Genomic DNA, 25002 nt, shown 5'->3' with positions numbered 1-25002 from the left:
TTGGCGGGCGCCCAGTATCCTCTACAGACTACGGGGAAAGGATTTACCGGTAGGTAATTAAAATCCTATTTTATCTTATGTCCTAGAGGATGCTGGGGTCCACATTAGTACCATGGGGATGTACCAAAGTTCCCAGTACGGGAGGGAGAGCGCGGAGGCTCCTGCAGAACCAACTGACCAAACTGAAGGTCTTCAGAGGCCAAAGTATCGAACTTGTAGAATTTAGCAAACGTGTTCGATCCAGACCAAGTAGCCGCTTGGCAAAGTTGCAAAGCCGAGACACCCCGGGCAGCTGCCCAGGAAGAACCCACTTGACGAGTAGAGTGGGCCTCAACAGATCTTGGACACGGCAATCCTGCCATAGAATAAGCATGCTGGATAGTACACCTAATCCAACGAGAAATCGTCTGCTTAAAAGCAGGACACCCAACCTTGTTGGGATCATAAAGGACAAACAGAGCATCCGACTTTCTGTGATGAGAAGTTCTCTTCACATAAATCTTCAGAGCCCTTACAACATCCAAGAACTGGCACCACAATAGGTTGGTTGATATGAAAAGCCCACAAAACCTTCGGAAGAAATTGCTGACGCATCCTGAGCTCAGCTCTATCTTCATTTGTTATTTAGACGCCCATTGTTTTATGTTGCACTTTTAAAAATAAATCAATTTTTCACTTTACAACAAGCAGTACTTCACTATATATTGCTATTTCCTCCTATTTCCGGACACACTGTATCTGAATGGAGAGGTGAAGAATTGGGAGAAAAAATTGCTATTGAAGTCTGCAGGAACAAAGGGAGTGACATTACAAGCGTATTTGGGTGGGCATTATTGACACCCCACTAATTATGGTACGTAGGTCTGCCATATCAAGGTGGATTCTAGTTTTTTGCTCTACACTATATCATATATGTGATTAATTTTTTTGTGAACCCATTTGAGCCCTACGGTACTTCACTATATACAATTCTCTCTTTCTTTTTTGGGGATACCGTTTAAAATTGGAACGAGGGAGTACTGCTGAAAAATCGTCTGTAGATGTGAACTCCCTTTTTTCGGATAGAGAACATTACCCGTAGTGACCCAGGGAGCGCACCTCAGCAAAACTGTAGAACCTAAATTGGACTTTTTTGGGAAATTGGTGACCATCCCGGCTGGTGGATTGCAGCACCTTTGAATTGAGGCGCCATCTGTACACTTCTTTGTTTACAGAAGTTCAGAGAGTATTTCTTCCGCTGGAAAAGGCTCTGGAAATCCAGAAAATGGTAAAACAGATATTGAAACCATCAAGTGTGTCGATCCATCAGTGCATTCGGTTGTTGGGGAAGATGGCCATACAGTTTGGCAGGTTCCATGCCAGAGTATTCCAGTGAGACCTGCTGGACAAGTGGTCGGGGTCACACCTACACATCCACAGAAAGATAATCCTGTCGTCAAAAACCAGGATTTCGCTCCTGTGGTGGTTGCACAGCTCTCACCTGCTAGAGGGACGCAGGTTCGGGATTCAGGACTGGGTCCTGGTAACCACGGATGCAAGTCTCCGAGGCTGGGGAGCAGTATCTCAGGGAGAAAACTTCCAGGGACGTTGGTCACAACAGGAAGCCTGCCTTCACATAAACGTTCTGGAGCTAAGAGCCATTTACAACGGCCTTCAACAAGCGGTACATCTTCTTCAAGACCGTCCCGTGCAGATCCAGGCGGACAATGTAACAGCAGTCGCATACATAAACAGGCAGGGCGGAACGAAAAGCAGAGCGGCAATGGCAGAGGCGACAAAAATCCTCCGCTGGGCAGAAAAACATCTACATGCTCTGTCGGCAATATTCATTCCGGGAATAGACAACTGGGAAGCAGACTTCCTCAGCAGACACGATCTCCATCCAGGAGAGTGGGGCCTCCACCAAGAAGTCTTCGCAGAGGTGACAAGTCTTTGGGGAGTTCCTCAAATAGACATGATGTCGTCTCGTCTCAACAAGAAGCTTCAGAGATACTGTTCCAGGTCGAGAGACCCCCAAGCAGTAGCAGTGGATGCACTGGTGACCCAGTGGGTGTTTCCGTCAGTGTATGTCTTCCCTCCACTTCCGCTGATCCCAAAAGTACTCAGGATCATAAGAAAAACAAGGGTTCGAGCAATCTTCATTGCCCCAGACTGGCCAAGGAGGGCTTGGTACCCAGATCTTCAGCAGTATCTCATAGAAGATCCTCGGCCTCTTTCTCCTCGAGAGGACCTGCTGCAGCAGGGGCCATGCGTGTACCAAGACTTACCGCGGCTACGTGTGATGGCATGGCTGTTGAGCGCCGTATCCTAGCCAGGAAGGCTATTCCCGCGGAGGTCATCCCCACCCTTATTCAGGCCAGAAAGGGAGTAACGTCGAAACATTACCACCGTATTTGGAGAAAATATGTGTCTTGGTGTGAATCCAAGAAAGCTCCTACGGAAGAGTTTGAGTTGGGACGTTTTCTCCATTTTTTGCAGGATGGTGTGGAGGCGGGCCTCCGATTGGGATCAATCAAGGTCCAGATTTCGGCCTTGTCAGTGTTCTTCCAGAAACAATTGGCCTCTCTTCCAGAAGTTCAGACCTTTGTGAAAGGGGTTCTGCACATCCAGTCTCCATTCGTGCCTCCAGTGGCACCATGGGACCTTAACGTGGTATTGCAGTTCCTTCAATCGGATTGGTTTGAGCCTCTACAAAAGATAGAGTTGAAGTTTCTCACTTTTAAAGTGGTGATGCTTTTGGATTTGGCATCCGCAAGGCGGGTGTCTGAATTGGGGGCCTTGTCTCACAAGAGCCCTTACCTGATCTTCCATGAAGATAGGGCAGAGTTGAGGACTCGTCAACATTTTCTTCCGAAGGTGGTTTCATCTTTCCACATAAACCAATCTATTATAGTGCCAGTAGTTACTGACACATTCACTGATTCAAAATCTGTAGATGTGGTTAGAGCTTTGAAAATCTATGTTGCTAGAACGGCTCGTATATGGAAAACAGAGGCTCTGTTTGTCCTGTATGCTCACAACAAGATTGGCTGTCCTGCTTCCAAGCAGACTATTGCACGTTGGATTAGAAATACGATTCAGCAAGCTCATACTACGGCTGGTTTGCCGTTACCGACGTCGGTAAAGGCCCACTCCACTAGGAAGGTGGGTTCATCCTGGGCAGCTGCCCAGGGGATCTCGGCATTACAACTTTGCCGAGCAGCTACTTGGTAGGGGTCAACGCATTTGCTAAGTTCTACAAGTTTGACACCTTGGCCGATGAGGACCTCAAGTTTGGTCAATCGGTGCTGCAGGGTCATCCGCACTCTCCCGCCCGTACTGGAGATTTGGTATAGACCCCATGGTCTTGATGTCGTCCCCAGCATCCTCTAGGATGTATGAGAAAATAGGATTTTGATAACCTACCGGTAAATCCTTTTCTCTTAGTCCGTAGAGGATGCTGGGCGCCCGTCCCAGTGCGTACTTTACCTGCAGTTTAGTTATTAGAGTTACACAAGTTGTGTTTTCTTGGTTTCAGCATGTTGCTGCAATTGGTTCATGCCTGTTGGCGTGTGTTATGTTAAATGTCATGTGTGCGACATGGTTGAGGGTGTGAGTTGGTAGATATCTCACCACTAGTTAAGTAATTCCTTTCCTCGAAATGTCAGTCTCCCTGGGCACAGTTCCTACAACTGAGGTCTGGAGGAGGGGCATAGAGGGAGGAGCCAGTTCACACCCAATGAAAAGTCTTTAGAGTGCCCATGTCTCCTGCGGATCCCGTCTATACCCCATAGTCTTGATGTCGTCCCCAGCATCCTCTATGGACTAGAAGAAAAGGATTTACCGGTAGGTTATCAAAATCCTATTTTTAACACATTTATTAAACATTATAAATATGGTCCGTAAGTAAGTAGTTGCCCGTACAATATAATAAAATAAAGACAGCTTATCTGTAGTATAAGGTCTCCGTCCATAGGGTATGTATCACGCAGCGCGTTTCGTCCGGTGCTTAATGCTGGACTTCCTCAGGAATGTGTTAATACTAGCCAACTGAACATGTATTTATGCCCCTGTTAATTACTTTCAATTTGGGGTGTGATCCAATTTTCCCAGATTTCTGGAAATGACATCAATTCCGGCCGGAAGTGTGAGTAATAAAAGATAACAAAAGATGCTCCTCATCTATTAATATACTAATACAACATAAATCATCGGTGTCAGTTGTGGCGCATTTTTTTATGCAGCATTAGAGAATTCCGTCTATACCAGGCGGCCTTGACCTCGCTCATTGCGACTACCGGAAGTCGTGTATGAGGCGGGTGTCACTACCGCCCATTCCCCACTCGGCTTCAGTGTGTCCATAGCGCATGTGCGGACCAGGCAGGTCACAGTACCGCCCACCCGCGCCTCGTCCCGGCACACCTATTAGAGAGAGACAGAGTTCATGTATGCGCATGGTGGCGCCATTTTAATGAAGACCGTTCTATATATAAAATCACAAATGCATTGCGTTACCTAATCAAAGAGCCTCAGAAGTATTTCAGCCCCTAAATACAATAGTGTGGCATCGTTTGTTATCTGTTTATTCACAATAATAAGGTGTTAGTTCAGGAAAGAAACAAGGAAGCTGATAACAATGAGAATTAATAAACCTAATTCTCTAATTACTAGTTGTCCCCACATATTTATCAAATAATGGGAACCAGATCGAATAGTCAGTTTGATATATATATATATATATATATATATATATATAGAATGCATATATTAATATATTATGTAGTATACATTTTCAATTCATACATCAAAATAAAAAAGTTTCTCATATATTCTTAGAATTATACATATTCCTTTACATACAATCACTAAAATCCTCAAAAAAATTGGGATATGACAGCAATAATCGGTATGGCATATAAATAAAATACATATGTCATTAATATAGGAGATAAAATTTAAAATTTATAAAACGAGATTGAAAAAAATTGGAAAAACATATACAGAGAGTTATTCAACTATAATGATAAAGATAAATAATTTTATAAGAAAGTTTTAAAGGAACGGAGCTATCTCATAGTTGTCATTTAATCCTCTAGGCGCCAAAGTTTTTAATTCGTGTATCCAAAACATCTCACACTGGGATAATTTATTTTCTCTATCTCCTCCTCTTGGTCCGAGTTTCACGTCCTCCAGGGTTCTAACAGTCAGTCCTATGAAACAGCTATGGAGTCATATAAGGGTAAAGAAGAAATGAGTCAAATGAGTCAAATGAGGTTGTGTTACTAAAGAAACTGGAAAGAGTAGAAGAGGAAGTTGTATCTATTAAGGAGAGCAAATACCAACGAGATAAAATTGACTATATGAATAATAAAATTTAAATAATGGAACGGAGTAAGAGATTTTGATGGACAAAGAAAACGGGACCACTCTAATCAGAGATATCATATTGGAAGACAATCCCACAGAAACAGAGAGACTATAAACAAAAGGAGTATTCAAAACAACCGAGAACATTAAGAAGGGCTAATTTTGAAACTGGGAACAGATATTCAGCCCTCAGCAGAATAAACTCAGAAGCAGATGCGGATGATTTTTTATCCACAACGGCCTCAGATCAGAGAACACAGAGGGACCAATATATCCAAGAAACAGTGAGGAGAGCATTACCATTAAAAAGAAGATTCGAAAAGGAAGAAGGGGTGCGTTAAGCGAATACAAAAAAAGAAGAAATCTGAGACAGTAACCATACCTAGCATGGGTATTAACGCCTATGGAAAATACTTTACTAACCAACATCCCAAATGGATGACTTTAAGGTCTTTACAGACTTGAATAAATATGTAAGGAAGCTTACTTTAAAAAGACACTTTCAGAAGAAAGAAATGGGACAGAAGGCGGGATATGAGAATACATGGTTTTTAAAAAGAATTGTGATTTTCTATATAGAACGGTCTTCATAAAACTGGCGCCACTGTGCGCATACATGAACTCTGTCTCTTCCGGCCTGGCCCTCACATGCGCTCTGGACACACTGAAGCCGAGCGGGGAATGAGCGGTAGTGACACCCAGCTCAAACGCGACTTCCGGTACTCACGATGAGCGGGGTCAAGGCCGCCTGTTATTGACAGAGTTTTCTAATGCTGCATGAAAAAAAGTGTCACACTGACACCAATGATTTATGTTGTATTAGTATATTAATAGTTGAAAAGCATCTTTTGTTATTTTTTATTACTCACACTTCTGGTCGGAAGAGACGTCGTTTCTGGAAATCCGGGAAAATTGGATCAAACCCCAAATTGAAAGTAATTAACAGGGGTATAAATACATGTTCAGTTGACTAGCACTAACACACTCCTGAGGAAGTCCAGCATTAAGCACCGGACAAAACGCGTTAATACAGACCCTGTGGACGGAGACCTGTCTTTATTTTATTATATTGTACCGGCAACCACTTACTTATGGACCATATTTTTTATGTTTAATAAATGTGTTAGAAAACGTATTGTGTGAAATCCATGAATGACTGCTAAGATCCCAAGAACAGCCTTGACCATACTGACACCAGAACCAGTACCAGAATCGTGATATTGTTGTGTGTACACTCTGTCTAAAGGTGGTCGGAATCCCACCACCAACGGTACACCTCCCATTTATAGGGTGTTATGGATGGTGGAGGTTACAGAATTATTATGTTATTATACTAGGAGGCGCCTATATTCATTTGTTTTTTCAGATTGTTTGGAGGCCTGTTGGAACAGCAGACCACTTGAAAAAAGGGCAGCCACCCTGGAAAGGAAAAGTAAGGGGGAGTGTGTCTAAAGACTTATTTTGAACACTTTATATATTTTATATATTTCAGAGTACATAACCAACCTATTTCCAGTCAGGAGAAGATAGTGTCTCCATTATCAGAGGTTAGCCTGTCACTTGAACTAAACATTGGCGAACCTCTCAGAGAGCAATAGGAGGAAAGGAGAGAGAGAGAGAGAGAGAGAGAGAGAGAGATTTTGACTCTTAAATGCATTAAAGGAAAGCTTGATAGTCAGCAACTGCTTATCTGTGTAAAGGGTACAGACAGCTCTCCCAGTCACCTTAAGTGTTGTGCAAAAATATTTACCTTTTTACCTCAAAGGAGGAGCCCTAAGGAGAGCGAAAAGCTAAGCAAGGAGACCTAGGGACCTAGCCCTGCAGACCTTACATATTTAACATACAGCAGGCGAAGCTTGTACTGTGGTCCCATTTAGCACTGAGTAAGTCAGAATCAGAGGCGGGACGGGGCAGAGAAGGAGGCAGATTATTCTCCTCAGCACCAACCTTTTGACAGCATCAATCCGGGGAAGGCCCGCCCGGAGGTGCAGCCTGACAAAGATTGGCATCGGCAAGCGGAGAATGCACTGTTCTAATTGCTGATCTTTTGTGATAAACTAACCAGTTAACTTTAGGTACTGTATATCATGTTGCTGCTTAGAAAATAAGACACAGAGACTAGATTCCCGTTGTTTTGTGTTTTATATGTAAAAATTTTTAAAAGCAGTATTAAATTTGCTTAAATACTAACGCTTTTCCGCCCTCATTCAGTTGATCGCTCGCTAGCTGCTTTTAGCAGCAATGCAAACGCTAAGCAGCCGCCCTCTGGGAGTGTATCTTAGCTTAGCATAAGTGCGAACGAAAGGATAGCAGTTTTGCTGTTAAATATTTTCATGCCGTTTCTGAGTAGCTCCAGACCTACTCCTACCTTGCGATCACTGCAGACAGTTTGGTTCCTGCTTTGACGTCACAAACATGCCCTGCGTTCGGCCAGCCACTCCCCCGTTTCCCCAGGCACGCCTGCGTTTTTTAGCACACTCCCGGAAAACGCCAAGTTACCACCCAGAAACACCCCTTTCCTGTCAATCACTCACCGATCAACAGAGCGACAGAAAAGCGTTGCTCGCCCTTGTGTAAAACTGCATAGGTGTGTGTGAAAGTACTTCGCGCGTGCGTACTGCGGCCCGTACGCATGCGTAGAAATGCCGCTTTTTCACCTAATCGCCCGCGTTGCGAACGAAAGCAGCTAGCGATCGACTCGGAATGAGGGCCCTCATCTCTTTGTGATTATACTTGAAATTCCGTAGTGAAGCACGGGTATTCAGCTAGTAAAAGTTATGGTAAAACTTACTGTGTTAACTCGTTTTCTTTGATATCCATGGGATCCACAGGGTTAACACTGGGATATGCTTGGTGGAGACCAAGATCAGGCACCGAACAGCAAAGCTTTTGAGCCTCCCAGTATGCACTGGGTTCCTGTCCCAATACCACACCCACAGCTCAGTCTCTTCAGTTTTAGTTAACAAGCCCAAAACAGGACCTGGAGAGGAGAGAAGAAAGAATGGTACACACAGGAAACAAACTCTCACTTATAGGAGAAGGGAGCTGGTGACCGAAACAGTAACCCATTGAAGCTAGGTGCATCATGGTGGGCACCCTGTGGATCTCATGGACCTCAAAGAAAAAGAGTTAACAAGGGTAAATTTTACAATAACTCTTATTTTCTTCTTCAGGGTCCAAAGTCTCCACAGGGCTAACACTGGGGATGTCCCAAAGCTGCTGTAATAGGGAGGGAACGCTCCTAAGCTGAAAGGAGGACATTGTGGCTAAAGGTTACATTCTGCGAGGCAAATGTATCAAAGGCATAGAACCTAAGAAACATGTGGGCAGAAGACCACGGAGCAGCCTTGCATAGTTGTTCAGCAGACACGCCACGGCGGGCTGCCCACAAAGGACCCACAGAGCGAGTAGAGTGAGCTGAGACTGTACTTGGAACAGGGAGATCAGCCTGCGTGTTAGCCTGTGAGATAGTCATGCGGAGTCAACGTACCAACTTTTGTTTATTGGCTGGCCAGACCCACTTGTGGAAGCCATAGAGAACGAATAAGAAATCTGTTTTCCTAATGGAACTAGTATGATCCACGTAGATCTTCAGAGCATGGGCCACGTCCAACGAAGCTTCTGCTTGTGAAAGGCCAGGTTCATGTAAGACCGGTACCACAAAAGGTTGGTTGATATGGAACTTGGATACTACTTTAGGTAGGTATCCCTGCTTAGTCCAAAGAACAACCATGTCGTGATGAAAAATCAAAAAGAGGGGACTGCCCCCAAGTCAGAGACCCTTCGGGCCTAAAAGGGAGGCTGTTGTGAGGCCCGAAGAACCAAGGACAAATCTCAAGGAGCCACTGGAGGAACAAAGGGAGGTTGTATCCGGAGTATCCCTTGCAGGAAGGTATGTACATCTGGTAAGGGAGTAAGTCTCTTCTGGAACCAGGCGGACAGAGTAGAGACCTGAACTTTAAGAGAGGCCAGACAGAGGCCTTGGTGAGGCCCGCCTGTAGAAATGCCAGAAGTCTATGAATCCTAAATACCAGAGAATAATAGTGGCAATGAGCACACCACTGAAAGTAATAGTGCCAGACACGGTAATAAATTCTAGCTGACGGTTTCCGAGCATGAAGCACGGTTTGTATAACCACACTGGAAAATCCCTTATCCCTTAGGATGGATGACTCAAGAGCCACGCAGTCAAAGACAAGCGAGCTAGATCTGGGTGCAGACAAGGACCCTGTGATAAAATATCTGGTTGAAGAGGAAGTGGAAAGGGCTCATCTATGGAGAGACACTGGAGATCTGTGAACCAATGGTGCCTGGGTCATACCGGAGCCACTAGGATCTTCCTGCCACCTTCCTCTTTGAATTTGCACAGTGCTCTGGCAAGAAGAGAGACTGGAGGGAAGAGATAAGCCAGACAAAACTTCCATGGGACTGTTATTGCGTCCATGAAGGTTGCATCTGGATCCTGTGTCCTGGCCCCATACACTGGTACCTTGTTGTTGTGTCTGGAGGCCATGAGTGCGAGTGCGTCCTTGATGTTTAACATAAGCCACTGTTGTGGCGTTGTTGGACTGTATTTGTACAGGAGAGCCGTTAAGAAGGTCTTGAGCCATCTGAAAGGCCCAGTAAACTGTTCGAAGTTCCAGGACGTTGATCGGAAGATCTCTTTCTGTTGGGGACCAGCGGCTCTGAAATGAGTGACTGCCCGTGACAGCTCCCCACCCCCGGAGGCTGGCATCTGTGGTTAGAAGAACCCAGTGTGGAATCCAGAACGGAAGTGTGTAGCCACTAGGAGAGGGACGTTTGGACTTCCTGAGGCAGAATCATTGTTTGAGACTTGATCTGCTAGGGATGTCCATTCCACCTGGCGAGTATTAGGCGTCGAAGAGACCTGGAGTGGAATTGGCCGTATTGCACCATGTTGAAGGCAAATACCATGGAGCCCAGAGTCTGCATTGCCGAGTGAATAGAAACCTGCGACTCTGGTGTAGGTTGCATATGCGTAATTGTAGTACTGCAATCTTGTCTGGAGAAAGAAAGATGCGTTGCACATGAGCATCCAGCAGAGCTCCAAGATGCAGCATACTCTGTGACGGGATGAGAGAGGATTTGGCTCAGTTGATTAGCCAACCGTGACTCTGAAGAAATTACATTGTCACTTTTAGATGATGGTGAAGGCCCTCTGGAGAATGAGTCAGAAGAAGGAGGTCATCCAGGTAAGGGAGTATACGTATTCCGTGTCATCGAAGATGAGCAGCCATCACTGCCATCAGCTTGGTGAATACCCTGGGGAAAGCCTGAATGGTAGGGCCTGGAACTGTAAATGCTGACAGAGGACAGAAAATTGTAGATACTGTTGATGACAGGGTACTACAGGTACATGGAGGTATGCAACGTATATACAGGAAGACCATAAAGTCCCCAGGCCGCATAATCAGGACAAAGGAACAAAGAGTTTCCATTCAAAACCTGGGCACCTTGGACGGTGAGACCCATTGGGTTTCTGAACAAAAAAGAGTGTTGACTAGAACCCCTAGCCCTGTTGAGACAGTAGGACAGGGATAATCATGCCTGATTGCAGTAAGGATTGAATGACCGTCTTCAGAGCCTTGGCTCTGTTGAGGTCTGCTGGTGGACTGGTATGGGAAGTATGGTCTGGGAGGGTGCTTCAGGAAGGAGAAAGCGTACCTGTGAGATACCACTTCTTGAACCCAGGTGTCTGTTATGATCTGACACCATGCATAGGTGAACTGAAGAAGTTGGTCTACCACCCTGGGATCCCCCAGGGGGAAGCCCGCCCTGTCTGGCAGAGGGTTTATCCTCTGGTTAGGTAGTTGGGCGTCTAGCCGCCCAGGCTTGCTTGGGTTAAGGCTTAGCAGCCTTTGTGGAGTGAGAATGCCTAGGGAAGATCTGACCTCTGGCCTTGCCCTGAGGGCAAAAGGACCAAAAGGATTAAGTCTAAAGCCATGTAGAGGAGACTGAGGGTAGGCAAGCTGTTTTAGAAGTTGCCAGGTTATTGACAATCTTGTCTAAATCTGGCACAAACATTTTTATGGAAGTGCTTCCAGGGCTTTCTTAGCATCAGAGTCTGCTTTCCATGAACAAAGCCAAACAATAAGGCATGCTTATACAGAAGCAGCTGAATATGATATGGTCATGAATTTTAGTCGGCATGTTAGAGAAAGAGGCACATGGAGGCTCTTGTGCTGGACCTGGGGGAGCTGAAGTTGTGTTACAGGTTCTTCATAACACAAGAGTAGGTGGCCTAGTCTGTTTAGTTGCCCTGCCTTTGTTAGACATAACTGCAAGGAGTGTACACACAGAATATGGTACTGTGCAGCATGTAACTGAGAAAAGTATGTGACAATGAGCCTGCACAAATACAATAAACTGCAATGTGTGTCAGAGTAAATCATATACACACCAGTATTCAAGGGTTACTGTAATAACAATGGTACAGGGAAAGCAATATAATGTACAGAGCAGAACTAGCATAAGTCACATACAATACAGAAATACATTTTAAATGCAATGTACACTGGTATCAATTACTCAGCTATTAGATTAGAGCTGGCAGGATGCAACGCTGTGTATAACATGACTCAAAGGAGAGGTATACAGGGAGACCAAACCCAGTGCTCCCAAAGACCTGCAAAGCTCTTGAAATGGTTGCCCAGGATGGTGGGTGAGGGAGGAGCAGCCCAGGGCGGTTAGACCTCCTGCGGAATCGTGCCCTGGGTTGATGGAGGGGCCGCTGTGGAAGTGCGGACCTCACTTGCAGACCTTTAATTTAGTCCCCAGCGCCAGTAATATTAAGCCCTAGTGGTCTAGTCGATGCCAAGTTCACGCAACGGTCTGTGAGCACGTCAACGTCGCTGGTCCATCTCTCAGGACCGCCGGCATATGACTGCTGCGATCGCGTGTCCCGCAAGTGGGAGCCTGCCATACCTGTCCACCGTGGTCCAGAGTGCAGTCTGGGGTGCCACTGTGTGCCTCTGCTAGGGGAAAGTGCCAGGCCCCGGCGAAATCACAGAGCCGTGGCTGGTGTCCCAATGCCGGTGGGGGTGATCGAGCATCAGCGCTGGCATCCATTGGACTGCCAAGCGCTGTTTGCTCAGTAGAAAGTAAAAATAAGATTTTACTTACCAGTAAATCTATTTCTCGTAGTCCGTAGTGGATGCTGGGGACTCCGTAAGGACCATGGGGAATAGACGGGCTCCGCAGGAGACAGGGCACTTTAAGAAAGAATTAGGACTACTGGTGTGCACTGGCTCCTCCCTCTATGCCCCTCCTCCAGACCTCAGTTAAGGAAACTGTGCCCGGAAGAGCTGACAGTACAAGGAAAGGATTTTGGAATCCAGGGTAAGACTCATGCCAGCCACACCAATCACACCGTATAACTCGTGATAAACTTACCCAGTAAACAGTATGAACAACAACAGAGCAGACAAACCTGATGCAACCATAACATAACCCTTATTTAAGCAATAACTATATACAAGTATTGCAGAAGAAGTCCGCACTTGGGACGGGCGCCCAGCATCCACTACGGACTACGAGAAATAGATTTACCGGTAAGTAAAATCTTATTTTCTCTAACGTCCTAGTGGATGCCGGGGACTCCGTAAGGACCATGGGGATTATACCAAAGCACCCAAACGGGCGGGAGAGTGCGGATGACTCTGCAGCACCGAATGAGCAAACTCAAGGTCCTCCTCAGCCAGGGTATCAAACTTGTAGAACTTTGCAAAGGTGTTTGAACCCGACCAAGCAGCTGCTCGGCAAAGCTGTAATGCCGAGACCCCTCGGGCAGCCGCCCAAGAAGAGCCCACCTTCCTTGTGGAATGGGCTTTTACTGATTTTGGATGCGGCAATCCAGCCGCAGAATGAGCCTGCTGAATCGTGTTACAGATCCAGCGAGCAATAGTTTGCTTTGAAGCAGGAGCACCCTGCTTGTTGGATGCATACAGGGTAAACAGCGAGTCAGTTTTCCTGACTCCAGCCGTTCTGGCTACATAAATCTTCAAAGCCCTGACTACATCTAGTAACTTGGAATCCTCCAAGTCACGAGTAGCCGCAGGCACCACAATAGGTTGGTTCAAATGAAAGGATGACACCACCTTCGGCAGAAATTGCGGACGAGTCCGTAACTCTGCCCTGTCCATATGGAAAACCAGATAGGGGCTTTTACATGACAAAGCCGCCAATTCAGACACACGCCTAGCCGAAGCTAAGGCCAATAGCATGACCACTTTCCACGTGAGATATTTTAACTCCACGGTCTTAAGTGGCTCAAACCAGTGAGATTTCAGGAAACTCAACACCACGTTAAGATCCCAAGGTGCCACTGGAGGCACAAAAGGGGGCTGAATATGCAGCACTCCCTTTACAAACGTCTGAACTTCAGGTAGAGAAGCCAGTTCTTTTTGAAAGAAAATGGATAAGGCCGAAATCTGAACCTTAATGGAACCCAATTTAAAGCCCAAAGTCACTCCCGACTGTAGGAAGTGAAGGAAACGGCCCAGCAGGAATTCCTCCATAGGGGCATTCCTGGCCTCACACCAAGCCACATATTTTTGCCATATACGGTGATAATGTTGAGCCGTCACATCCTTCCTAGCCTCTATCAGCGTAGGAATGACCTCATCCGGAATGCCTTTTTCTGCTAGGATCCGGTGTTCAACCGCCATGCCGTCAAACGCAGCCGCGGTAAGTCTTGGAACAGACAGGGCCCCTGTTGCACAAGTCCTGTCCTAGAGGCAGAGGCCTCTGTGAGCATTTCTTGCAGATCTGGATACCAAGTCCTTCTTGGCCAATCCGGAACAAAAAGTATTGTTCTCACTCCTCTTTTCCTTATGATTCTCAGCACCTTGGGTATGAGAAGAAGAGGAGGAAATACATAGACCGACGGGAACACCCACGGTGTCACCAGTGGGTCCACAGCTATCGCCTGAGGGTCTCTTGACCTGGCGCAATATCTCTGCAGCCTTTTGTTGAGGCGGGATGCCATCATGTCCACCTGTAGCAGTTCCCACCAACTTGCAAGCTGCATGAAGACTTCTTGACGAAGTCCCCACTCTCCCGGGTGGAGGTCGTGCCTGCTGAGGAAGTCTGCTTCCCAGTTGTCCACTCCCGGAATGAACACTGCTGACAGTGCGCTTACGTGATTCTCCGCCCAGCGAAGAATTATGGTGGCTTCTACCATCGCCACCCTGCTCCTTGTGCCGCCTTGGCGGTTTACATGAGCCACTGCGGTGATACTGTCTGACTGAATCAGAACCAGTTGGTCGCGAAGCAGGGACTCCGCTTGACGTAGGGCGTTGTATATAGCCCTTAGTTCCAGGATGTTGATGTGAAGGCAAGTCTCCTGACTTGACCACAGCCCTTGGAAATTTCTTCCCTGTGTGACTGCCCCTCACCCTCGGAGGCTTGCATCCGTGGTCACCAGGACCCAGTCCTGAATGCCGAATCCGTGACCTTCGAGAAGGTGAGCACTCTGCAGCCACCACAGGAGAGACACCCTGGCCCTGGGGGATAGGGTGATTAACCGATGCATCTGAAGATGTGATCCGGACCACTTGTCCAGTAAGTCCCATTGGAAGGTCCTCGCATGGAACCTGCCGAAGGGAATGGCCTCGTATGATGCCACCATCCTTCCCAGGACTCGAGTGCAGTGATGCACTGACACCTGTTTTGGTTTTAATACATTCCAGACCAGTGTCACGAGCTCCTGAGCTCTCTCTATCGGGAGATAAACCCTTTTCTGGTCTGTGTCTAGGATCATGCCTAGGAGAGGCAGATGAGCTGTAGGAACCAACTGCAACTTTGGAATATATAGAATCCAGCCGTGTTGCCGTTACACTTCCAGAGAAAGTGATACGCTGTTCAGCAACTGCTCTCTTGATCTCGCTTTTATGAGGAGATCAGTACTATGGATAGCAGAAAAGTGCCCGGGCGCCAAAACAGATATGCTGCACACAACTGGGTCTGAAGGTATCCCCAATACCAGAGGTTAGATAAAAGTATGCAGAAAGTTAGACCAGAAGCGGTGCGCTTATCAAGAGACAAAGTATAAAGTATAATTGATACTTCCCTTATGTATTCTTTGTCACAGGTTCTAACAGGTACTCCGGGTAAATGGAATCCACATGTGGGTGTGAAAGAGACAATTCCAAATATAGTGTAGTATGTTAAATAAAACAATTTTTTATTCAGACAATAAAAATTTGTGAATATAGCCAAATAAACAGGCAATTCAAAAATGTATGGTAATAGATGGAGGTTTACCAGAGTTAAGGTAAAATCAAAGCCTTTAACAATGCCTTTCTGATGTTAATAGCTGGTGTCAAATATAAAGAACAGACATCCTAGTGCGTAGAAGTAAAGGTGGAGAATTACCAGATTTTCATGAGGTGTGTGCCTTTAAGATGTCAAGATAGGGAGATACTGGCTCCGGAACCCGTCTCCAAAGTCCACACAAATCTGTCCGTCTGATGAGTCTCCTTCCTACAGTTGTTCTCCTGTCATGTAATTCCGACGCGTTTCGGGATCTCTCCCTTCCTCAAGGCTGCATGACAGGAACTAAGTCAGAATAAACTATTTATACCTTATGTGGGGATTGCATCCGGGTCATAAGGTCACTGATTAAAAATGCACATCAAATATGTAGCTAAAGTATGTCAAATACAAAACTTTTTACAGTTGCATTAAAATTGAGTATAAATAACAACTTCATGTATTCCAAAACACAGAATTATTATTTTTAAATATAATATTGTCCGTTCACCGGAAGTGACGTCTGTCACACTTCCGGTTGATACTCCGGGATCTTGTAAAGAAAGTACTGAATCTATATAGTTTTATTTAATAGGAGTTCCACCCTGTTGATACGTTGGTGGTGTAAGTGAAATGACCACATACTGGTCCTTCACGGCGATTCCACAGGTGTGAAGCGGGTGCTACCCGCACTTTTCCGGTCCGTGGAACGCACCACGGAACGCATAACGCTTCCGGTCACTTACTTCCGGTTGCGTCAATGGAACGCATGTGAAGCGCATCACAGCGCTAGTGCAGCTCTTTGTTTAGATCTCGTTATCAGCTGGCTTCCCGTTTACAGACAGACATAGTTATTCCATATAAGTACATCTGGCAATGGTGGTTAAGATAATGGTTATAAAATAACAGTCTGCAAATATAAATAAATATATTGAGAAAAAAATAATATAAAAATGGAACATAAAAATATACAGTTAATAAATTAATAAATTAACAATAGGGAAATGTGGGCTAATACCCTCGTGCATAAATGTGAGGTTGAGAAACAAATGCTGATAGTGTGTCAGATTTGCAGAAAAAGAGGGGAGACAAGATTAGAGGAACCATTTTAGTTCAAAGTCTGCATTCAAGCCATTGGGGACAAGGCTTTTCAGTTTATAAATCCATTTCATCTCTGTCTTGGCCAGTCTCGTTACTTCATCTCTGTGCCTCCAAGTATTTTTCACGTTTTCAATAGCTAGAAATTGCAGAATATGTTTTGTTGATGAATTATGTTTTTCTTTGAAATGACTAGATAGCGGGTGGGTCATGACTCCTTTCTTTATGTTCCTCACATGTTCCCCAAGCCGGGTTTTGAGTGCCCTACTTGTTTTGCCCACGTAGATCTTATGGCAGCTACACTCTATGAAATAGATAATGTTGGTGGTGTGGCAGGTCATAAAGTCATGAAGTTTATAGGTGATGCCGTTCACATTAAAATCTTCATATTTTGATTTGGTGGTGGTTATTTCACGGCAGGCCTGACATGTCCCACATCTGTAAAAGCCCTTACTCCTGACGGGGTGATGATCTTTAGATGGTAGCGCACTTGTAGTTAGTTTGCTTTTTAAATTTGGTGCCTTCCTGTAGATGAATTTAGGCTTAGCTGGTATGATATCTTTGAGTAGATGGTCTTTTTGTAGTAAATGCCAATGTCTCTTGATTATGTGCTCAATTTTTTTATGTTGAGGGGTGAATTGTGTTATAAAGGCAAATTTGAATGCATCTTCTCCGGGATTTATCTTGTTTTGTACTTTAAGGAGTTCTTCTCTATCCTTATTCATAACTTCCTCTTTGAATTTGCCCAATCGTTCTTTGTTGTAGCCTTTTTCTTCAAACCCTTTTTTCATTTGGTCAATTTGTTCTTCGCATACGTTATTCTTGCTGCAATTCCTTCTTAATCTGAGGAACTGGCTTTTGGGTACACTGTTCAGCCAATTTAAATGATGTTCACTTGTAATGTCTATATGATTATTAGCATCCGTGGGTTTTTTATAGCATTTGGTCTCTATTCTGTCTTCCTCAATGTAGATGTTCAGGTCTAGGAAATGTAGTTCCTTTTGGCTCATTGTGTAGCTGAGAGTTAGATTGAAATCGTTGTTGTTGAGTGTTTTGCAGTAGTTTTCCAATTCCTCCTTCGGTCCTTCCCAAAAAAAGATGATGTCATCTATATACCGATGCCATATTTTGAGGTTGTTCTTGTAATTGGGGTTTGTTTTCACTTGTTTCTCCTCCCAGTATGACATATATAAATTTGCGAAACTTGGCGCAAATTTAGTGCCCATCGCTGTCCCGACCAGTTGGTTATAATATGAGCCATTAAAATAAAAGTAGTTATTTTTTAATATGAATGATATACTTTGCAGAAGTAGATCTTTCTTATTCTCAGAAAGGTCCGTTTTGTCCAGATAAAATCTGTATATTTTTATGTTCCATTTTTATATTATTTTTTTCTCAATATATTTATTTATATTTGCAGACTGTTATTTTATAACCATTATCTTAACCACCATTGCCAGATGTACTTATATGGAATAACTATGTCTGTCTGTAAACGGGAAGCCAGCTGATAATGAGATCTAAACAAAGAGCTGCACTAGCGCTGTGATGCGCTTCACATGCGTTCCATTGACGCAACCGGAAGTAAGTGACCGGAAGCGTTATGCGTTCCGTGGTGCGTTCCACGGACCGGAAAAGTGCGGGTAGCACCCGCTTCACACCTGTGGAATCGCCGTGAAGGACCAGTATGTGGTCATTTCACTTATACCACCAACGTATCAACAGGGTGGAACTCCTATTAAATAAAACTATATAGATTCAGTACTTTCTTTACAAGATCCCGGAGTATCAACCGGAAGTGTGACAGACGTCACTTCCGGTGAACGGACAATATTATATTTAAAAATAATAATTCTGTGTTTTGGAATACATGAAGTTGTTATTTATACTCAATTTTAATGCAACTGTAAAAAGTTTTGTATTTGACATACTTTAGCTACATATTTGATGTGCATTTTTAATCAGTGACCTTATGACCCGGATGCAATCCCCACATAAGGTATAAATAGTTTATTCTGACTTAGTTCCTGTCATGCAGCCTTGAGGAAGGGAGAGATCCCGAAACGCGTCGGAATTACATGACAGGAGAACAACTGTAGGAAGGAGACTCATCAGACGGACAGATTTGTGTGGACTTTGGAGACGGGTTCCGGAGCCAGTATCTCCCTATCTTGACATCTTAAAGGCACACACCTCATGAAAATCTGGTAATTCTCCACCTTTACTTCTACGCACTAGGATGTCTGTTCTTTATATTTGACACCAGCTATTAACATCAGAAAGGCATTGTTAAAGGCTTTGATTTTACCTTAACTCTGGTAAACCTCCATCTATTACCATACATTTTTGAATTGCCTGTTTATTTGGCAATATTCACAAATTTTTATTGTCTGAATAAAAAATTGTTTTATTTAACATACTACACTATATTTGGAATTGTCTCTTTCACACCCACATGTGGATTCCATTTACCCGGAGTACCTGTTAGAACCTGTGACAAAGAATACATAAGGGAAGTATCAATTATACTTTATACTTTGTCTCTTGATAAGCGCACCGCTTCTGGTCTAACTTTCTGCATACTTTTATGAGGAGATCGTCCAAGTACGTGATAATAGTGACACCTTGCTTCCGCAGGAGCACCACCATTTCCGCCATTACCTTGGTGAATATTCTCGGGGGCCGTGGAGAGACCAAACGGCAACGTCTGAAATTGGTAATGACAATCCCGTACCGCAATTCTGAGGTACGCCTGATGAGGTGGATAAATGGGGACATGAAGGTATGCATCCTTTATGCCCCGAGTCACTATAAAATATCCCCCTTTCAGGCTTGCAATGACCGCTCTTAGCGATTCCATCTTGAACTTGAACCTTTTCAGGTATATTGTTCAGGGATTTTAAATTCAATATGGGTCTGACCGAACCGTCTGGTTTCGGGACTACAAAATGGTCGAATAATAACCCCCTCCTTGTTGAAGGAGGGGAACCTTGACCACCACCTGTTGAAGATACAATTTGTGAATTGCAGTTAACACTGTTTCCCTCTCGTGGGGGGAAGCCGGCAGGGCCATCGGTGAGGAGGCATCTTTTCAAAGTCCAGCTTGTATCCCTGAGACACAGTATCTATTTCTCAGGGATTTAACAGGGAGTGAACCCACTTGTGGCTGAACTTCCGAAGGCGTGCCCCCACCGGGCCTAGCTCCGCCTGTGGAGCCCCAGCGACATGCGGTGGATTTTTGTAGAGGCCGGGGAGGACTTCTGTTCCTGGGAACTAGCTGTGTTGTGCAGCTTCTTTCCTCTGCCCCCGCCTCTGGCAAGAAAGGACGCACCTCGGACTTTCTTGTTTCTTTGTTCGAAAGGCTGCATTTGATAATGACGTGCTTTCCTAGGCTGTGCAGGAATATAAGGCAAAATATCAGAATTACCAGCTATAGCTGTGGAGACCAGGTCCGAGAACCCTTCTCCACACAATCCTCAGCCTTCCATATACCTCTTAAGTCGGCATCATCTGTCCATTGCATATTCTACAGGACACGTCAATCAGAAATCGACATAGCTTTGACTCTAGGACCCAGTATACTCATGTCTCTTTGGGCATGTTTTATTATATATATCTCTTAAGACAGCATCTTTAATATATATATATATATCTCTATATATACATAAATATATATATATATATATATATATATATATACATATACATACTATGGTCTCAATCTCTGCTGATAAGGTACCTGTCCACGCTGCCACAGCGTTATAAACCCATGCCGACACAATCGCCGGTCGGAGTAGTGTACCAGAATGTGCACGCTATCTGCAGGATCCCTGAGAATAGCTGTTACGTCAGGGCTACCTTTTGGGCAAACGTGACACCCTAGGGGAAGATTCCCATCATATCCTGGCCCTAGTGGGGAAAGGATACTGCCTGAGAATTCTTTTGTGGGAAACTGCAGTCTCTTGTCTGGAGAGTCTCGCTCTTTTTCATCATGAGAGGAGGGAAATTTACCTCAGCTTTCTTCCCCTTAAACATGTGTACCCTTGTGTCAGGGACAGATGAGTCATCAGTGATATGCAAATCATCTTTTATTACAATAATCATATATTGAATACTTTTCTTTTATTTTGGCTGTAACTTTGCATTATCGTAGTCGACACTGGAGTCAAACTCCGTGTCGAAATCAGTGTCTATTATTTTGGATAGTGAACATTGAGAGACTCTGATGGTCTCTGCGACATAGGGACAGACATGGGTAGATTTCCTGTCTGCTCTCTAATCTTTTGTGCAATAAATTCACCTTAGCACTTAATACACATATCCAAACAGGTGTCGGCGTTGTCGACGGAGACACCCTCTCACACACATATTTGCTCCATCTCCTCCTTAGGGGAGCCTTTTACCTCAGACATGTCGACACACACGTACCGACACACCACACACTCAGGGAATGCTCATCTGAAGACAATTCCCCCATAAGGCCCTTTGGAGAGACAGAGAGAGAGTATGCCAGCACACACCCCAGCGCTATTAACCCAGGAATCACACAGTAACTTAGTGTTAACCCAGTAGCTGCTGTGTATAAAGCTTTTGCGCCTAATTTATGTGCCCCCCCTCTCTTTTTACCCTCTTCTGCCGTGTTTCTGCAGGGGAGAGACTGGGGAGCTTCCTCTCAGCGGTGCTGTGGAGAAAAAACATGGCGCTGGTGAGTGCTGAGGAAGAAGCCCCGCCCCCTCAGCGGCGGGCTTCTGTCCCGCGTTTCTGTGTAAATTAATGGCGGGGGCTCAAGCATATATACAGTGCCCAACTGTATATAAGCTCACTTTTTACCAAGAGGTTCCTAATTGCTGCCCAGGGCGCCCCCACCTGCGCCCTGCACCCTACAGTGACCGGAGTGTGTGGGTTTAGTGTGGGAGCAATGGCGCACAGCTGCAGTGCTGTGCGCTACCTCATGTGAAGACTGGAGTCTTCTGCCGCCAATTTCGAAGTCTTCTTGCTTCTGACACCGGCTTCTGTCTTCTGGCTCTGCGAGGGGGACGGCGGCGCGGCTCCGGGATCGGACGACCAAGGGTGCGATCCTGTGTACGGTCCCTCTGGAGCTAATGGTGTCCAGTAGCCTAAGAAGCAGGACCTAGCTTCAGAGAGTAGGGCTGCTTCTCTCCCCTCAGTCCCACGTAGCAGGGAGTCTGTTGCCAGCAGATCTCACTGAAAATAAAAAAACCTAACAAAATACTTTCTTTTTAGCAAGCTCAGGAGAGCTCACTAAGTAGCACCCAGCTCGTCCGGGCATAGATTCAAACTGAGGTCTGGAGGAGGGGCATAGAGGGAGGAGCCAGAGCACACCAGAATCCAAATTCTTTCTTAAAGTGCCCAGTCTCCTGCGGAGCCCGTCTATTCCCCATCGTCCTTACGGAGTCCCCAGCATCCACTAGGACGTTAGAGAAATATTGGATTAAACTGAATAGCATCTAATTACTACGATCCATGAAGTTAATAGTGGATACTTGTGGCATGTGTTGGACATATTTTATTGTCTAAGAATGCATGTGTTGGGGTAAAATCCATATGAAATATGAGCCGCATTTTTTAAATGTATGTGTTGATTTAATGTGTTTTATTGTATGCTGCAGCAGTACATATTCTTTTATATGAATAAATATTCATTGAATAAACATATGAATGTTTTAAATAGTAGTCTCTGTTAATTGATTCAAGCAGCACTCCTATTTTTTGCAGGGAGCCAATTCCCTGCAATTATTGTTTTGTTGTCTATCATAAGGAATAGAATTATCCTTATAGGTGGTCATTCCGAGTTGATCGCTCGTTATTTTTTTTTCGCAACGGAGCGATTAGTCGCTAATGCGCATGCGCAATGTCCGCAGTGCGACTGCGCCAAGTAAATTTGCTATGCAGTTAGGTATTTTACTCACGGCATTACAAGGTTTTTTCTTCGTTCTGGTGATCGTACTGTGATTGACAGGAAGTGGGTGTTTCTGGGCGGAAACTGGACGTTTTATGGGTGTGTGCGAAAAAACGCTGCCGTTTCTGGGAAAAACGCGGGAGTGGCTGGAGAAACGGGGGAGTGTCTGGGCGAACGCTGGGTGTGTTTGTGACGTCAAACCAGGAACGAAACTGACTGAACTGATCGCAGTGGCAGAGTAAGTCTCGAGCTACTCAGAAACTGCTAAGAAGTGTCTATTCGCAATTCTGCTAATTTTTTGTTCGCAATTTTACTATGCTAAGATACACTCCCAGTAGGCGGCGGCTTAGCGTGTGCAAAGCTGCTAAAAGCAGCTTGCGAGCGAACAACTCGGAATGACCACCATAATTAGGAGCAGCAGCTTTTGCCTTTATTAAACCTCCATTTTCTCAGTGGATACTGGCGTCTGATTGTATATACATGTGCCTGTGCACCCTTTAGTGTATGTGCATTTGTGTATACAACATTTTGGTTTTTGTGGTAGAGTATACATTTTCTATCTTTGCTGAGTGGAAAAAGGTCTCTCACTGTTCGACATTATATAATAAAGGTAACTTTCTAACCAAGCAGCTCCAGACACCTTTACTGTGGCCTCCAATTCATGGATTTCAAAATAAAACAGAGGGATAGTTTAAAAATAGGCAGTCATAATGTTGACTCCCCAATGTCAACAGTTATGTCATACAATGTAAAAATGTCAACAGGCAACATGTCAACATTCTCAGAATGTCAATATGTGAAATATCGACATTGTCAGAATGAGGAGGGTTAGGGTTTGTCTGAAGGGGGAGGTTAAAGTTAGGCTAGGGTGGTTGGAGGTTTAGGATTATGCATTCAAAGTAGGATTAGGGGGTAGGGATTATGGTTAGTGAATACTTACCAGAACACTGGAGAATCGGATGTTTGACCCAGAAGTGATGGTCACATGACCACCTGGATTGGGAAGTGGCACTGGAGCCACTGCAGCTGGCACGTGCAGGTAAGTCACTGCTGTGCTACCAGGGACAATATACTGACATTCTAACATGTCAATGTTTCATCAGTGTCTACATGAAGAATGTTGACATTATGGCATGTCGACGTATCATACCCAACCCAACAGGTACACTAGAGAATAAGTATGTTGGTAAATGGAATCTGAGCTGTGGGCCTGCACTTTTGCATTTTCATAAATGACTCTTAGAGGGGAATTCAATTGTTCCCGTTAATTTTCCTTTGAAAAAACCATGCTGTTATCGAAAACATTTTGCCCAATTGTGTTTACGGGCACTTTTATGCCAGACTGTCTTTTTTCAGACGAACATTGACCCATTTTTCGTGCGAAAACACATGGATCCGGGATAAGTTCCTGGCTCCATGTGTTTTTGTGATCAGGGAGGCAGGTGAAACAAAAACCTTGATAGTGCTGGCTATCGGGGACAATTGAATTTCCCCCTGGGGATCAATGAGCAGCGGTAATTTACAGCGATTAATTGATTTCCCCCCTTATTGTTAATTAAAAATTCTGCTATAATCAGGTTGATTTTGCCTTTTAAATTGACTGTTTAAATAAACGGACAGACTCACAAGAATCGTGCCTATACCTGCATCTCACAGGCTATTATACGTCTCCCCAAAACAGTCTTCTGCAATGTGCATGTCTGTTACTGGAGCTATGTATTTATGAATTAATGTTCAGACGGGACATTATTAACAGAAAAATGTTTTTGTTTTTAAATTTGGGGCAGCCATTATGGCATTTAAAGAAAAGTAACACTTCATATGAAGTGCAACCCTGTACTGAATTTGTTTGGAAATAGTTAATGTGGGATTAAAATAAATCTAAACTAAAATAATTAAAGTGAGATCATAAATGAGAATCCAGAAATGTAAAATGTAAAGAATAAACTACTCCTTATTCATTATACTTACAGGAAGAGCAGGGATAAAAATCATCACATAGGTCTGTGTTAACCTAAAAAAAAAAATGTTCATTACACTTTATTTTATTTATGGACTCTGCATTTCCTTTTCTAGGAAGTAGGCAATATGTACAGTTCAAATACGAAATACAAAAGTCAAGTGACTTTTTTGTGAGAAACCGACGCCGTCATTATCTTGTAAATATTAACCTTTATTATTTACACAGTAAAAACAAAACGTCTTCAGTGCCAACAAAATCAAAGGTTATCACTGGCTATTTTCTGGTGGATGGGTTAACTACTTGATGTCTGGATGGATTCCAGATGAATGATCAACATACAACAGTCAATAGGTCGACGCCATATGGTCGACATGCATTAGGACTACAGGTACAGACGGCTGAC

The 25002-nt window shown here is 44.5% G+C and overlaps 1 protein-coding gene across 7 annotated transcripts in view; it reads right to left on the bottom strand.

Annotated features, from left to right (window-relative positions):
• Window positions 1-25002, bottom strand: part of LOC135029617 (multidrug and toxin extrusion protein 2-like) — a 486356-nt gene that overhangs the window by 279210 nt on the left and 182144 nt on the right. For all 7 annotated transcript variants that reach the window (XR_010225784.1, XM_063953866.1, XM_063953871.1 and 4 more), the window contains one exon: window positions 24608-24650. Coding sequence is in view for 6 of the 7 variants with exons in the window: in XM_063953866.1 (XP_063809936.1) it covers window positions 24608-24650 (43 nt within the window). In the remaining variant the exon portion in view is untranslated. The remainder of the gene's footprint in view (window positions 1-24607; window positions 24651-25002) is intronic.

This window comes from Pseudophryne corroboree, chromosome 2 (genome assembly GCF_028390025.1).
Source record: "Pseudophryne corroboree isolate aPseCor3 chromosome 2, aPseCor3.hap2, whole genome shotgun sequence".
In the NCBI taxonomy this organism is placed as follows: Eukaryota; Metazoa; Chordata; class Amphibia; order Anura; family Myobatrachidae; genus Pseudophryne; species Pseudophryne corroboree.
This window is presented reverse-complemented; position numbering and strand designations above follow the sequence as displayed.